The sequence below is a fragment of the Cetorhinus maximus genome, chromosome 20 (genome assembly GCF_964194155.1).
Source record: "Cetorhinus maximus chromosome 20, sCetMax3.hap1.1, whole genome shotgun sequence".
In the NCBI taxonomy this organism is placed as follows: Eukaryota; Metazoa; Chordata; class Chondrichthyes; order Lamniformes; family Cetorhinidae; genus Cetorhinus; species Cetorhinus maximus.
In genome coordinates this window covers 10,805,062-10,821,474 of record NC_135898.1, presented here as the reverse complement: position 1 = coordinate 10,821,474, position 16,413 = coordinate 10,805,062, and the positions used below count along the sequence as shown (strand labels likewise).

General features: G+C 43.3%; 1 protein-coding gene across 9 annotated transcripts in view; it reads left to right on the top strand.

The window, feature by feature from the left end:
* LOC144694842 (uncharacterized) overlaps window positions 1–5,462 on the top strand; it is a 70,021-nt gene extending 64,559 nt beyond the window's left edge. For all 9 annotated transcript variants that reach the window (XR_013579834.1, XM_078565474.1, XM_078565476.1 and 6 more), the window contains 3 exons: window positions 4,398–4,574; window positions 4,734–4,862; window positions 5,332–5,462. Coding sequence is in view for 8 of the 9 variants with exons in the window: in XM_078565474.1 (XP_078421600.1) it covers window positions 4,398–4,574; window positions 4,734–4,862; window positions 5,332–5,400 (375 nt within the window). In the remaining variant the exon portion in view is untranslated. The remainder of the gene's footprint in view (window positions 1–4,397; window positions 4,575–4,733; window positions 4,863–5,331) is intronic.
* Window positions 5,463–16,413: the final 10,951 nt, after the last annotated feature.

The window sequence follows — 16,413 nt, the reverse complement described above, 5'->3', positions numbered from 1 at the left end:
AGACAGAAAGCAAGAAACTGCATCTCAGCCAGCCTAATATCAGTCATGGGGAAAATGCTAGAATCTATTATTCAGGAGGTTATGGCAGGGCACTTAGAAAATCTCAGTGCAATCAGACAGAGTCAAAAAGGTCTTTGTGGAAGGGAAATCATGTTTAACAAATTGATTTGACTTCTGTGAGGAAGTAACAAGCATCATGGATAATGGGAACCTGTAGATTTTGTATACTTGAAGTTCCACAAGGCATTTGACAAGGCAGCACATCAAAGGTTACCACAGAAAATAAGAGCTCATGGTGTGGGGGTTAACATATTAGTATGGATGGAGGATTGGTGAGCTGACAGTAAGCAAGCAGTAGGTATAAATGAGTCATTTTCAGGTTGGCTAGGTGTAACTAGTGGAGTGCCACAGGGATCAGTGATGGGGCTGAACTATTTACAGCCTGCATCAATGACTTGGATGAAGGGAACAAATGTATGCTTGCTAAATTTGCTGATGACACAAAGATAGGTAGGAAATTAAGTTGTGAAGAGGATATAAGGACTCTGCAAAGTGATATCAATAGGTTGAGTGAGTAGACACAATTTTGGCAGATGGAGTATAATGTGAGAAAATGTGAAATAATCCACTTTAGCAGAAAGAATAAAGTAGGGAAGTTTTAATACAATTGTTGCTGAGACCACATCTGGAGTACCGTATACAACTTCGGTCTCCTTACTTAAGGATGGATACAATTGCAGTAGAAGCCATTAAGAGGAGGTTTACTTCACCGATTCCTGGCATGAAGGGAATGAGAGGTGATCTGATGAAAACAGACCCTCAGGGGACTTGTTGTTTCCCCTTGTGGGAGGGACGAAACTGGTACAGTTTAAAATAAGGGGTCTGCCATTTAAGACAGAAATGAAGAGAAATCTTTTGAGTGTTGTTAGTTTGTGGAATTATCCTCCCCTAAGAGCAGTGGAGGCAGGGTCATTGAATATTGTTAAGGCTGAGTTAGACAGATTTTTGATTGCCCCCTATACCCTTTGACTCCTTTGCCAATCATGCAGGAAGTTTAGGCCACAAGCAGCCATGAAGTTATCAAATGGTGGAGCATGAACCATGCTCAAATGGCTGAACGGCCTACTCCCCCTAACCTGTATGTTTGTGTGTAGTCATCAATGCAAACTAGTCATGGAAATATTATCTGTACCCTCTTGAATGCCTGCATATCCCAAGTGTGGTGGCCAGAATTGGAAAGAACACGCCAATTGAGGCCGAATTAGTGTTTTAGAAGTTATTAACTTCCTTGCTTTTGTACTCTGTCTTTCTTTATGAAATATATGATCCTGTATGCTTCATTCATACATAGTGCTCTGAAAACAGCCCTTCCACCTTCAGTGAGTTGCGCACATCTACCCCAGGTCCCTCTGCTCAAGAACCCTCTTTGTAAGATCAAGTGTACATTTCTAATGTCTTTGTGTTTTTCCTGCCAAAATGAATCACTTAACAGTTCTCTGATAGAGATTTTATCAGTGACTTGTCCACCTTTGCCCCAAGCCTGTCCATGTCCCCATGAAGCTCCTCCTCCTCCTCACAGTTGACAATGCCTCCAAGTTTTGTGTCCTTCACAAGTTGTGTAACTGTGCCCTGCATGCCAAAGTGTAGTTTTTTGATGTACATGAATAAAAGTAGGGAATCCTAAACCAGACCCCTGTGGAAACCCACCATAAACCTTCCTAAATCTATTCCTACTCCGTTTCCTGTCATCCAGCCAATTTCTTATGCTGATACTGCCCCATTTATTCCAAGGTCTCGAACTTCATGGTCAAGCTTATAGTGTGGAACTTGAGCAAAAGCCTTTGCAAACCCATGTACACTACATGAACTGAACTTCTCTCTCTGTGATGTTAAAAATGATTTGTCCTCAAAAATGTCATGCTGGTTTTCCTTAATTCAGCACAAACGTAACCGGCTCTTGGCCAGATGTGGATTATCATTTCTATCGTCATTCCTAGCACTGAAGTTAAACTGATTGGTTCTGTAGTTGCTGGGCTTCTTGTTGGACCTTTTTTCGAACAAGGATGCAAAACGCTTGGATTTAAGGAAAACGGTATGATTATGGCCAATGCCTCCACCATTCCTTCCCTCAGTCTCCTTGGATGCATCTTATCTGGCCTTGCCACTTACCAACTTGTACAGGCAACTAGCTAATTTTTATAAATTGTTAGCTTATTGAGTGTCTCCAGTAGATCCTCTTGCATTATGACTAGGGCATCACCTTTCCTTGGTAAAGACAGATACAAAGTATACATTTAGTACCTTGCCCGTGCCTCCATGCATAAATCCCCTTTTAGACCCCTCATTCGCTCAATCCTCGTCTCACACCTTATTACTATGTATACACTGACAGAAGACTTCTGGAATCCGTATTATGTTAGATGGCGGTATGTTTTCAGACTCTTGTTTTGCCTTTATTATTTGTTTTCTTTAACTTGTACTGTGAACCTTCTACAAGCAGCCTGATTGTCAATTGTAATATCCAGCTCTGAGACTCCTTTCGCTGCCTCAGGTTACTCTCTATTTATTTTGTAATACTGTGAGATGTTGATCTACGTGTCTCCACCCCTGCCACCCCACCTTCACTGTACCCAAACCTTGTTTGATTTAAAAACAGAATCAGCTGGGAAAACTCAGCAGGTCTGGCAGCATCTGCAGAGAAACAGATCTCTCCATAGATGCTGCCAGACCTGCTGTGTTTTTCCAGCCTATTCTGTATTTGTTTCAGATTTCCAGCATCCACAATATTTTGCTTTTATTTTACCATTAACAGATCTGCAGTCACCCAACTGAATTTTGCTTTCTCCTAATTGATGAGTTTTATTGCGGGTTGCTCCTTGTCTTTGTCATGGATGATGTCAACCTATTGATACCATGGTCACTGGCCACTAAATCTTAACCTCTCTGATAGTGGATCCATGTGACCCACCTCAGAGCTTGAGGCACATCCACCAGTGTCTCCGTCACTGACACAGTCTAAGAATAAGGGGAAAGCCATTTAGGACTGAGATGAGGAATTTCTTCAGCTGGAGGGCTGTCAGTCTTTGGCGTTTTCTACTCCAAAGGGCTGCAGTCACTGAGAAGGTTCGAGACAGAGATCATTAGGTTTCTAGATACTAGTGACATCAAAGGGGATGTGAATGAAAATGGTGTTGAGGTTGATGATCAATCATGATTTAGTTGAATGGCAGAGTAGGTTCGAGGGGCTGCATGGTCTACTCCTGCTCCTATGTTCCTTGTTGAACTGGAACCATAATGATATAGAAAATACAGCGCAACACATTCTTGGAACTCTGACCCCTCTCTGCCCTTTACACTATTACTCTCCCAGTCTGTGGTAGTATAATTCCAGTATATGACTAATATATAATTGTTGTGTTTTTCCGTAATTTCCTCCCAAATTTATTCCTCTCCATATTTCCACTTGGTGGTCAATAGAGTACATAGTGGTGTATGTTTTGTTATTTATTGTTACTTAAGTTCAGCCAATTATACACTAGTCCGCTCCTGGCAGGCATCCTGTGTTTGCAGCATTACAGTATTCTCCTCAGTTAACTCAGCTACTCCTTTGCCTTTCTTTTCTTCCCTCTATTTCTGGAACTCATTGTGTGCTGGAACATTTAGGACCCAGCTGTGCCTTTTTGAGCCAGATCTCTGATTGTGACATGATATTTGCAGCTAGGCTGGAGTTAAGAAACTTTCACACACTCCATGCATTCATACACATAGAACATGACCCTAATTTAGATCTTAATACATGACGTTACATTCTGCTGCCTGTAATAATTTTCCTACATCAGTGCAAAAGATATGTGCTTCTTGGTTTTCCTTTTCAATATTACTTCTTGGTTCCCACGCCTTGTAATTTACTTGGAACCATCACCAATACAATTCGCATATTGCCCTTCACGGACACTGGTCCCAGCTGTGTTTAGGCACAAGCTATCTGGCCTGTACAGGTCCCGTTTCCACCAGGACTGTTTCCACCAGATTCAGGTCCCAAGAATCTGAAGACCTCCCTCCTGCCCTATCTCTCCAGCTACACCATCTCAACACTAATTTGGGAGTAATCAAGAGATTGAAACCTTTGGTACTGCTTCATAATCCTTTTTTTTTAGCTGCCGGAGTTTGGGCTGCACGACCTCCCTCTTTTATTGGTGCAGAGGTAGGTCATGACTGTCCTCCTCCAGCTGTTCAGTGGTCCCCTTGACCCTGGTCAAGTGGGGACAGTGGAATTGTATTGCAAGTGGAAGTGTCGAGTGACCGTGCGTGCGGGGGTGTGTGTGTGTCTGTGTGTGTGTGTGGCTGTAGATGAATTGGTGAACAGTTGTAAATACAATGTCTTATGTTGTGACTAGGTGACGGATGAGGGAGATACCAAGGCTGTTCCTGGTCAGGATCAAATATGCAGACAGAGGTATTACCTGGACCAGGTTCTACGGACAAGATTGTTCGAAGAATGTGGAATCCGGAGCAGAGTTGTGTTACAGTTTGGGGGTGATGCAGTCCTCATTCCTGCAGCAACTAGTTATCAGGTATGCAATTAATGCTAAAGGGTGGCTAACAGACAACTCAGCATCTTGTTAACATACACTGAATATTTATTCACATGGAAAGGGGCAATTGATGTGAGTGTTTTGGTTTCTATGTTTTTGTGCTTGGGGATTCTATGTAACCATGTGTTTTATTCTCAGGTACACTATTTCACCAATTGTATTACTGTGACCAAAGCGTTTGTCTCTTCAGAGCATGTCAGATGTTCCTTGCAAAGGCAGCCAATATCAGAACGTGAATCTTGGACAGCAGAGATGCAGAAGCTGCAGGTGAGGGGTGCAGAGGGGCAACCCAGGACGGGGGGACACGTGGGGCACACGGACGGGCTGGGGTTTGGGGGGGGGGGGGTGCGTTGGGGGACACTCAGGCAGAAGGGCACCAGGGGTGGGGGGACACTAGGGCAGAGGGACAAATGGGGTCAGGTGGGACACTCAGACAGGGTGACACCTAGGGAAGGTTGGCAAAGCGGCACAAGGGCAGAGGGGGTTATAGGAGTGCCAGAAGCAGAGGGGCGACAGGGGCACCCAGGGCAGAGGAGAGCACTGAGACAGAGCGTCACCTGGAGCACCGGAGGGGAATAATTGGGCAGAGGGGCACCTGGGACCAGGAGTGGGGCTGAAGGATACACAGGCAGGGGAGGGAACAGGGCATTCAGGCATAGGGGTAGCAGAAGGGCACCTGTGGCAAAGGAGCACTCGCTCTCACTCCATGCACTAATTTTCCTCTCCCGTTCTCCAGATGAAGACTCTGCTCTACAACACTGTGAAGGACTGTGTGCATTTTCTTCACGTTGTACCAGTCAGCTGAAACTGGAAGAAGCCCTTCTGTTGGACTGACTTTAAAAATTAAATTTATGTACATTTCTAATATCCAATGACTGAGATTTTCTTTCTTCCTGGACAGTTTATGTGGCACTGTTTTCATGACAACAGTCCAATTGACAATTAGTTTACGACATTTACGGTGCAAAACAGCATCATCGAAGAAACTCAGTTCACATTGCGTAACACCCAAACCCAACAAAATCCAAACCTCCATTCTCAGAGCCATAAGGCAATTGTAACATCATCTGTCAGTGCAAATATCCAACCACTGCAAGTACCATGACTTCTCCTCAGCACCAGAGGGTGCTAAAAAGCAACAGCCAGATCCATCAATACTGAGTCACTTTTCCTCAGCCCACTACTTTGTGTTCAGGACTCAGTGAATGGAATGCAAAACGCACAGAAATGTTCTTATCTCACAAATCAAAGTACATGAGCTACAAACACCGTGTTCCTTGTGGCTCACATTCAGCAACAAGGGCTTTCTGATGTTACTTTGATGGTGTCTAGCACCTAGCACAACTAGGCCATACAATTAAATCTTGCCTTTCCTGTACAGTACATGATCAACTTACTTCCAGTCACTTCATTACTCTTAATTTCCACTGACCTCACTGCTGCAATTAGGAAGCACTTCAAAATACATTCAGAGAGCACAAAAAATTATTTCCATGGTGCACTTCACATTATTGCCTGCTTTTCCTTTGTCAGGCAACATCCTCTTCTTCTGGACTCCTCTCTAACCTCGCAACCTTGGAAATACCTCAATCCCATTTAATCTGAACATAAGCCCGCTACAAACTGCACAACCCTCCAGTCTCTTCACGTCCTTCACAATTGCCAGCTAAACGCAAGATTCTGTGTTGCAATCAGATTGCACCTTACAAGGCAGGCATACAATGAAGCACACAACCATACAATCAAATTTAACTGCTCAAAAGCTTATCGGTGAGGGGAGTGGGTTTGGAACACCATTTCTATGTTCAACTATGTCGTCAGTCAATCCGGCAGACAAAAAATACACTCCAAATGCATGCTCCAACAATGGGGGAGCAGATAATTCTTATGCAGACCTTTCTAATAGAAATCTGAAGAGGTGACACAGGGGTTACGAAAGAAGCTGGCTGTATCATAGCCTGTGCAGATGCTAATAAAGACAAGTTTGTTTCCAAACTCCGCATCCCATATTCATGACCAAAACAACACACTTAACAAGCCCAATTGCACAGTGAGTCAACCAACATCTGGTAGAGTAGAAATGAAGCAATCCCTTGCGTAACTTCATACTATGGCCCAGGCAGTGCTGTGTCCCTCACTCAGCATCCACCTGATTTGAAGTTGTACGTTAGAAGCACAAGTTTACTTCAACACGTGAAACTGCAGCACCTATCGCGAGGACACAGCTTCAAATGAGGAGCCAAACAATCTAGGCTCCAGCACCTTCAGAAAAAGGACCTGTAAGTTCATAAGATGTGCACTATTACCGATATTACAACACCACCATAGCACTTCTTCCCTTAACTGTAGAATAATTCTAGAGCTGTCACTCATACGACTCTCGCAATTTGTTATATCAAAGCTAAATGAGAGATTTCTTTTGAGTATTTTAACCGAGATGACACAGCAGACTCAAGGTGCTGAATGGTCTCATCCTGTTGCAAACAGTAAAAATCCAATACAAAAACAATGTACTGGGGAAAAGAAAGACATGTTGCCAAAGCTTTTCATGTTGCACACTTTAGGACAAAGGCAAAAATGCCAAATTTCAAATGAAGATGACAATTTATGTTACATGGTAAACGGTATGCTGATTTGTTGACGAGTCAGCTCAGATTTCAACAAGAAATTCTACACTTCCCCCAGCTCCTGGGGTAATTCTTAAAAAGGCACACGCTTTAAACTTTTTCCTTCTGTTTTCAGAGAACGAATCCATGCATTAGAATATCACTTCTCGCTAGTGTTGATGAGCTGTGTTACCAGCTCAACTGATTATCCTAAGTTGGTTGTTACTAGAACTAGTCACACACACATACACACAGGATTGTTCAACAAATCCTGCCCAAGCACTGAATCACATCTAACAGTCAACATTTTGTTTCGCAGTTTGCATGCGTGGGCTGGTTCAGTCTGGTGTCTACTCTGCCTATCACAAACAATCAAAGGAACATGCCAGTACATACGGCCTACATACCTGGCACCACACCGGTAATGAGATTCTTACACACCTAGTTGCTCAATTATGTGGCAGGCAGAATGTCTTTTTGGACTGACAGCAACGTCCTATTAGTGGATAATACCACGCAGGTAATCATTGCATAGTTGCGGCATGAAACACTGGCTTAACTTCAAATTTTTTTGACAACTTGGTGTTTACAACATAATTTTCTGCTCTGAACTGGCAGCCTTTGGCCCATTTTCAAGTTTACAGCAAACAATAATCTGATCAGGATAGCCATTGTCCCACAACATTCAATTAATATCTTGCAATTTAAGATAAATCAGTCAAGCTCATAACTTGTCTGATTGACCCTCAATTGAATCAACATATATTCATACACATGTACCCACTCTCTGCACAGATAACCAATAGTTGAAGCCTAAAGTTTCTCCATGGCAATGCCTGAGCCAGAGTGAACTTGCCAACCAATCTGCACCTTTTCCTCCTGTCGTCTAAACTGTCGTGATGATTTGAAATTTGGCATTCTTGCATTTGTCCTGGTGAGTGCAAGACAAAAAGCTTCAGCAGTATGTCTTTTTACCAACATCAAAACACTCCAGAGGCTGAAAACATGAAATAAAAACAGAAAATGATGCAAACACTCAGCAAGGAGAGCAACAGAGTTAACATTTCAACTCATGTTTACTGTCTGACACGATATATCAAGTCCATTCCTCTTTGCAGATGTTGCCAGATCTATTCAATGTTTCCTGCATTTTCTGTATTTAGTTTAATCAACTTCATTATTTATCTTGTCAGGCAATGATGCAATACCTCAGTTACAGTTCTCCAAATACCTCCTGATGGCAGTGATGGAGTTGGGCAATGTCTAAACTCAGAGTACCTAGGCAAGATGCAAAAAGAATCAAATTGCAAAGCAAGATTTTAATCTTCAGAGACAAGCAGAAACACAACAGCTCGATTCATGCACGCAAGTAATTGCCACAATACATTGATGAACAGGTTTGTAGAACCATTTATTTATAAAGAACAAGGGATCAGACCCATGCTGTATTTCATCTTGGCTCATGAACCAAACTTAGTCACCATCTGACCTGAAGTTCACATCTTGGAAACAGAACAATTATGTGAATGCGACAGCAGCTTGAAGACGCACATTTAAGAATAGGAAACAAAAGGTTTCAATTTAACAAAGACTACACCTGAAAGCCATGAGGCATCATTCCACCGCAATAATCTGGTCACACCATTTGCCGCTGCTTGTCTCTACATTTACCCAGTAACAATTTATACTAGAATACAAAATGTTTATGTGCTGATAAGACAGAAACTCCACTAGTGTATTAAGAAACCATGGCCAGCCATTCAGCTGAGAAGCCACATCAACCTCAAAAGCTTCTCACACAAATGCAAGTGAAGTCCAAAGGCAGTGGACTGCAAGACCAACAAAAATAAGATGAAGGAATACCATAAAAGCAATGAGGTGCTGAACACAAACAGCCAATAAAAAAAATATGAGATTTCAAAGCTAAGGAAGACTTTTATTTCCTTCCCCCACACCCCCGCTATCTCAAGAGAAAGAATGTTGGGGGTGAAATGTGCACCCATTCAGGACAGATGCAGAAGACATTAAAAGGAACAATAACGTAATCGAACACTTGTTAGATGGATACTTGACGTCAACCAGAGGAATAAGTGAAAACAGCGAATATGATCAGAACATTAGTCATCAGGAATAACATGTTGCGTTTAATGCCAAACCAAAACACTGCAGCAGATGCTGGAAACCTGAAACAACAGAAAATGTTGGGAATAGTGAACAGGCCAGGCAGCATCTGTAGAGAGAGAAAGTGAGTTAATGTTTCAGCTTTATTGACCCTTCTTCAGAAATGAAAAATGTGAAACTTTAGTCACAGGCTCTGATGAAGTGAAAAGGGTAGGGTAGAGCGAGGAGAAAGAACCAAAGGGTGTGGTAACAAAGAAAGAAATCCATCCTGATGAGATGTGAATAGCTGGACAACAGTCATCCAAATATCAAGTAATGGAATAAAGAGAAAAAAAAATCACACAGAACAACAGCCAGCCAACAAAAACATGAAACAAAATGCAGGCAGTCTTGATGACCTTCAATTGTTGAACTCCATATTGAGTCCAGAGGGCTGTAGAACTGGTGAGTCAAAGGATGAGCTGCTATTCATCAAGCTTAACTGGTACCCTCTAGTACGCCAAGGACAGAAAGCTCACAGCGGGAGCCAAGTGGAGAACTGACCAGCACCCCTCCCTTTCCACGCATACACAGGCGATGCAACCCCTACCCTTTCACCTCCTTCTTTCTCACCATCCAAGACGTCAAACGCTCCTTCTCAGTGAAAAAGTGACCTGTACTTGTTAAAATTTACCATTAGCAGAGGCATAGAATATAAGAGCAGGGAGGTTATGTTGGAGCTGTATAAAATGCTAGTTAGGCCACAGCTGGAATACTGTGTGCAGTTCTGGTCACCACACCATAGAAAGGATGTGATTGCACTGGAGAGGGTGCAGAGGAAATTCACCAGAATGTTGCCTGGGCTGGAGTGTTTCAGCTATGAAGAGAGACTGGATAGGCTGGGGTTGTTTTCCTTAGAGCAGAGAAGGCTGAGGGGGGACCTGATAGAGGTATATAAAATTATGAGGGGCATAGATAGGGTAGATAGAAAGAAACTTTTCCCCTTTGCAGAGGTGTAACCAGGGGGCATCGATTTAAACTAAGGGGCAGGAGAGGGGATTTGAGGAAAAATATTTTTCACCCAGAGGGTGTTTGGAATCTAGAACAAATGTCTGAGGGGGTGGTACAGGCGGGAACTCTTTAAGAAGTATTTAGATGAGCACTTGAAACTCCATAGCATACAATGCTACGGGCCAAGTGCTGGAAAATGGGATTAGAATAGATAGGTGCTTGATGGCCGGCACTGACAATGGGGCAAAATGCCTGTTTCTGTGCTGTATAACTCTATGACCATTTGTATTGCCTGCTCATGAAGTGGTCTGCCCTACACTGCGAAGACCAAATGCAGTCCAAGTGACCACTTTGCAGAGCACCTGCATTCACTCCACAAGCATGATGCTGAATTTCCTGTCACTCGTTATGTCAATTCTCCACCTTGCTACCTCACCAACCCCAGACCCCACTTACCTGCTTGACAGCCAATCATCAGCACCGCTACAACATTCGGCTTCAACAGTTGAGAAGGATTTCAAAAGTTTTCATGATTTGTGTCAATGCACTAATAGACAGGTCTCCAACACTGCAATAAGCTGCAGGCCCTTGTCTACAGGGGCCTAGAAGTCAAAAGGCAGCAATTGACACTTCAGTTATACAGAGAACGGGTCAAATGCGATCTGGAGACTTGTGGAATAATTGAGAGAGAGCTGATCACAAATTAGTCAAGCAGTAGCCTGACATGGTCATACGCACAGAATCACACATTATAGGCCATGTCCCAGACACCACTATCGTCATCCCTGGTTATATCCTCTCCCACCTGCAGGACAGACCCAGCAGATGCAGTAGCACTGTGGTTTAGGGTCAGCAGAAAGTTGTTCTGGGAGTCCTCAACATGGAGTCCAGACCCCATGAAGTCTCATGGTATCAGGTCAATCATGGGGAAGGAAATCCCCTGCTGATTACCACATACCACGCTCTATCAGCTGATGAATCAGTACTCTTCTATGTTGAACACCACTTAGAATAAGTACCAAGGGTTGTAAGGGAACAGAATGTACTCTGGTCGCACCACTACTGACCAAGCTGGCCGAGTCCTCAAGAACATATATGGCAGATGAACCAGTGGCAGATGGTGAACCAACAAGAGGGAAAAATCTACCAGGCCTTCTCCTCACCTATCTACCCATGGCAGATGCATCTGCCCAGGACAGTACAAGTAGGAATGACCACTGTACAGTCCTTGTGAAGATGAAGTCCAGTCTTCACATTGAGTGTACCCTCCATCCTTTTGTGTAGGGAACCACCATGCTAAATGGTAAAGATTTCAAAAACATCTAGCAGCTCAAAATTGGACACCCATGAGGCACTTTTGGGTCATTAGCAATAAGTGAATTGTATTCAACCACAATCTGTACTTACATGGCCCAGCATATCCCTCAGTCTGCAATTATCATCAAGCTGGGAAGTCAACACTGGTTCAATGGATAGTGCAGGGGACATGTCACGAGCAGCACCAGGCATACCAAAAAATGTGGTGTCAACCTGCTGAAGCTACAACACCAGGCTACTTGTGTGCCAAACAGCTGAAGTAATATGTGATAGATAGAGCTTAGCGATTCCACAACTTTGATTAGGTCAAAGCACTCCAGCCTTGCCACATCATAAATGGTTTGGACAATTAATCAACCAACATGACTAGGAGCCTCCACAAATATCCCCATCCTCAATGATGTGGGAACTGAGCATGTCAGTGCGAAAGACAAGGATGAAGCATTTGCAACTACTTTCAGCCAGAAGTGCTGGGTGGTTGATCCAACTCAGCGTCCTCTGAACGACCCCAGCATCACAGATTCCACTCTTCGGACAATTCAATTCGCTCCACGTGATATCAAGAAATGTCTGAAGGCACCAGATATGGCAAAGACTATGGATCCTGACAACATTCCAACAGTAGTACTGAACCTGTGCTCCAGAACTAGCCAAACTGTTCCAGCACATCAACAGCACGGGCATCAACCCAATAATATGAAAAACTGTCCATAGATAAAAGCAAAATACTGCAGATGCTGGAAATCTGAAACAAAAACAGAAAATGCTGGAAAAACTCTACAGCTCTAGCAGCATCTGTGGAGAGAGAAGCAGCATGAACGTTTCGAGTCCGTATGACCCTTCTTCAGAGCTCTGTAGAGGGGCCATATGGACTCGAAACATTAACTCTGTTTTTCTTTCCACAAATCCTGCTAGACCTAGAAAATTATCCAGTTAAGTCCTGTCCAGGAGAAGTCCAATCTGGCCAAATACCGTCCCCCCCCTGTCAGTCTACTCTTGATCATCAAAGTTATGGAACATGTCGTCCACAGAGATATTAAGTACACTTACACAGCAATAACCTGTTCACTGATGCCAAGTTCATTACAGACTTAGTTCAAAAATTGACTAACAGCTGAACTCGAGGCAAGAATGACTGTGCATGACATCAAGGTGGCATCTGTGTGTGGTATCAAGGAGCCCCAGCAAAATTGGAGTCAATGGGAATCAGAGAGAAAGCTCGCTGCTGATTAGTCATTCCGAGCACAACGGAAGATGGTTGTGGTTGTTGGAGATCAATCAGCTCAATCCCAGGATGTCACTGCATGAGTTCCTCAGGGTCATGTCCTAGGCCAAACCATCGTCAGCTATTTCATCAATAACCTTCTCCACATCATAAGGTCAGAAGTGGGGATGTTTACTGATGATTGCACAAGGTTCAGCACTATTCGTGACTCCTCAGATACTGAAGCAGTCTGTGTCTATAAGCAGGAAGACATGGATGATATCCAGGCTTTGGCTGATAAGTGTCAAGTAACATTCATTACACACAAGTGCCATGCAATGATCATCTCCAGCAAAAGAGAATATAACCGTCTCCCCTTGACATTCAATGGCATTACCACCACTGAATTCCCCACTGTCGACATCCTAGGCATTATCATTGACCAGAAACTGAACTAGGCCAGCCACAGAAACACTGTGTCTATAATTCTGCAGAGATTAACTCACCTAAGCCTGCCCACCATCTACAAGGCACAAGTCAGGAGTGTGATGGAATTCTTGCCTGGATGAGTGCAGCTCAAGCAACACTCAAGAAGCTCAATGTCATCGCTCAGTCTGCAAGCATGACCCTGACTTTCCTGTCGCTTGTCATTTTAATTCGCCATCTTGCTTAAGTTTCTGCCCTCGGCCTGCTACAATGTCCCAGTAAAGCCCAATGCAAAGTGGAAGAACAGCACTTCATCTTCCAATAGGCACTTCACAGTCTTCTGTGGGCATTGAGTTCAACATCTTCAGACCATGAACTCTGTCTTCCATTTTGATTTTGTTCCCCCCCCCCACCCCGAGTGCCAGTCTGTATCTTGTTCTCATATTTTGCCTGCAGATAGTGCTGTCCTTGATTCTGCTATTAACGCTCATTTTGGAAAAGACTTCGGTCTTTAATACTGTCATTACCACTCCCTTTGACTTTGTCATTACCACTCCCTTTGTGTTCTATGACATCTTTGTCATTTAATCTCCTCTGCCCTCCAATTTATCCCTGATCTTCTATTCTGCCCCTCCCCTCTTTGTTCAACAGCATAAAATCCAACAGATTTCTACCTCTCTCTAGTTCTGAAGAGTCATATTGAACTCGAAACATTAACTCTATTTTTCTCTCCACAGGTGCTGCGAGACCTGCTGAGTTTCTCCAGTCCTTTCTGTTTTTATTTCAGATCTTCAGTACCGCAGTATTTTGCTTTTATGTACATTCTAATTGTATTGTTTTACCATCGTCTTGATCTGATCTTTATGTGTGAGATAGTGTGCGAGAGCCAAATGACTGATACTTGACGTTTTAAACCTCCAGGCTAAGTGTGTGATAATAAATAACCTTTATTTAAGAACTCACAAAAAGCTTGCTGCTGGGTTAATTTAAATTGGGACAATCACTAAGGGTAAGAAAACACACAGACGTCACATACTACCCGTGATCAGTGTGTTTTGTATGAAAACATGTAAATCCTGCTTGTGACATCACACAATGGGACACACTGTCATTCGACATCATCTGATCATGATCACTCTGCTGTTTCTGAGACCTGACTGTGCACATTTCCTACATGACAACATTCACCGTATATAAATGGCGCCTTTATTGACTTATCAAGACTTAAAAGACTGTATACAAGGCAAACTTCAAACTTCTCCATCGCTCTTGCCTATGGCCAAATGGATAAATTTCCTAAATACACCTTTTTAGCTATGCACATCTGTCTTAGACTAAACCGATATGAAAGATACCAACTTACTGAAATTTCTCTGACTGCTCTTTACACCCACCACAATTTGTTACTTGATAACCACCCAAATGTCATGAGATCAGCCACTTGGACTGCAGGACCATTCTTAAAACTGACCTTGACAGGTTAGATTGCAAGAAAGTTATCCAACTTGACCTTTGCCAGTTTAATAATTTAACAACTATTTCATCTTAGACAAACAACATCACTTATCATCACTGGAGTCCCAGAGAATGGAAAGGTGTGCAGAAATGATCACATTTACATAATCTGTGCACATCAATCGCTTGCACTCCATTCTGAAGAACATGCGAATATCTTGTACCACAGGAAGCCATTCAGCCTGACCTTTGTTAGATTCACAGGGAAGCGATGCGACAGTGAAACTGTTCTTGTGAGATGTAAACTAATGAGGTCCTTTGGTTCAATCCACAAGTAATTCTTCAACCCCACTCTCCTCCCAGCATGTCTATATCCTACCCTACTTCTAATTATCCACTTCTGCATAAATGGCCTCTACCTCAAAAACTCTCTGTGGCCAATGGCTCTATGCTGTCATTTCAAATAGTCCTATGCACAGTTTATAAACTGCTGTCCCACACAGATTTCACTGGTTCAGCACACCAGGACATCCCCAGCTTCCCATCATACATACTCACCACTGTTCTGCACACGAGAGTCACATTTGAAAAGCAAAGACACTGCCAAAGAGGGACATTAAAATACAGCAGGCAAGAAAGCATGAGCTATACAAACAAACAGAGACAGAGAAACATACACAGAGAAAGACAGTGAAACAGAGAATGGGAACAGTGAGCAAATAACAGACTAGAGAGGCCACAGTTTCTCAGGCTCCAGTGGTTTTTGGATCATGGTGTAATGGCAAACAGCTGCTTGCAGTTACCCCAGGTTATGAGTGACAGCCTGAGAATAGCAGACATGAGTCATTTTGTATGCAGCCGGTTCCAAAGTTTCATGGGCAACTTTGTACTTCAATCTTCATGATAGCTCTGCATTCTACTGTCAAAATATTCTCAGTTATATTCCATTCTTCTAGAGCCCAAATTCCTGGGCAGTCAGTACGGTGACAAAAAAATGGGCAACGTCTTCCTAAACCACACTTGGCATTGCTTCCTTTAACCTTACTTTTCCCCTTTTCACACCTCCCCTTTCCCAAGGTTCCTGTTGCACGTTTCCATGGGCATCTGTCATGTTTTCTCAACCCAGCGCGAACCACAGAACAAGCAGCTGGATTAGCCATCCAACCACCTTTGGAATCCCAGCAAAGCCCAAGAACATCTTAACCCTGCATCTCCAGACTTAACCTTCCAGGAGCCAGCACTGAATTTGCAACAGACTCCCTGGCTGAATGGGCCAGGAAAAGGAGATAACCTTGTACCCTTCATTAAATCAGTTATAGAGCTGTCTACTGGACTCTATATCACACCTATGCCTTCAGGTCAGATGTACTCAGAGATCAAGCACTCTGCTTTTGTCACCATGGAGGGGGCAGAAGTCAATTCCATCTCCCTCATCAATTCTTTCCAACCTTGACACATATTCCATTGACAATCCTGACTTCATTCCAGACTCCGAATTGGAGAAAAGCTTCAATTTTTATTCTTTAATGAATGCTCAGCAAGACCAGTCATGTGTTGCGCAACACCAGCATGTGCAATCTGCAACTAGCCCTGACTGACACCCCACTCAGGCAATTAACATCTTCATCACAACCCTGATCAATCGATCAATTGGCCAAGGGCACCTTTGTTCATAGTCTTGCCCTTTACAATCCCAACC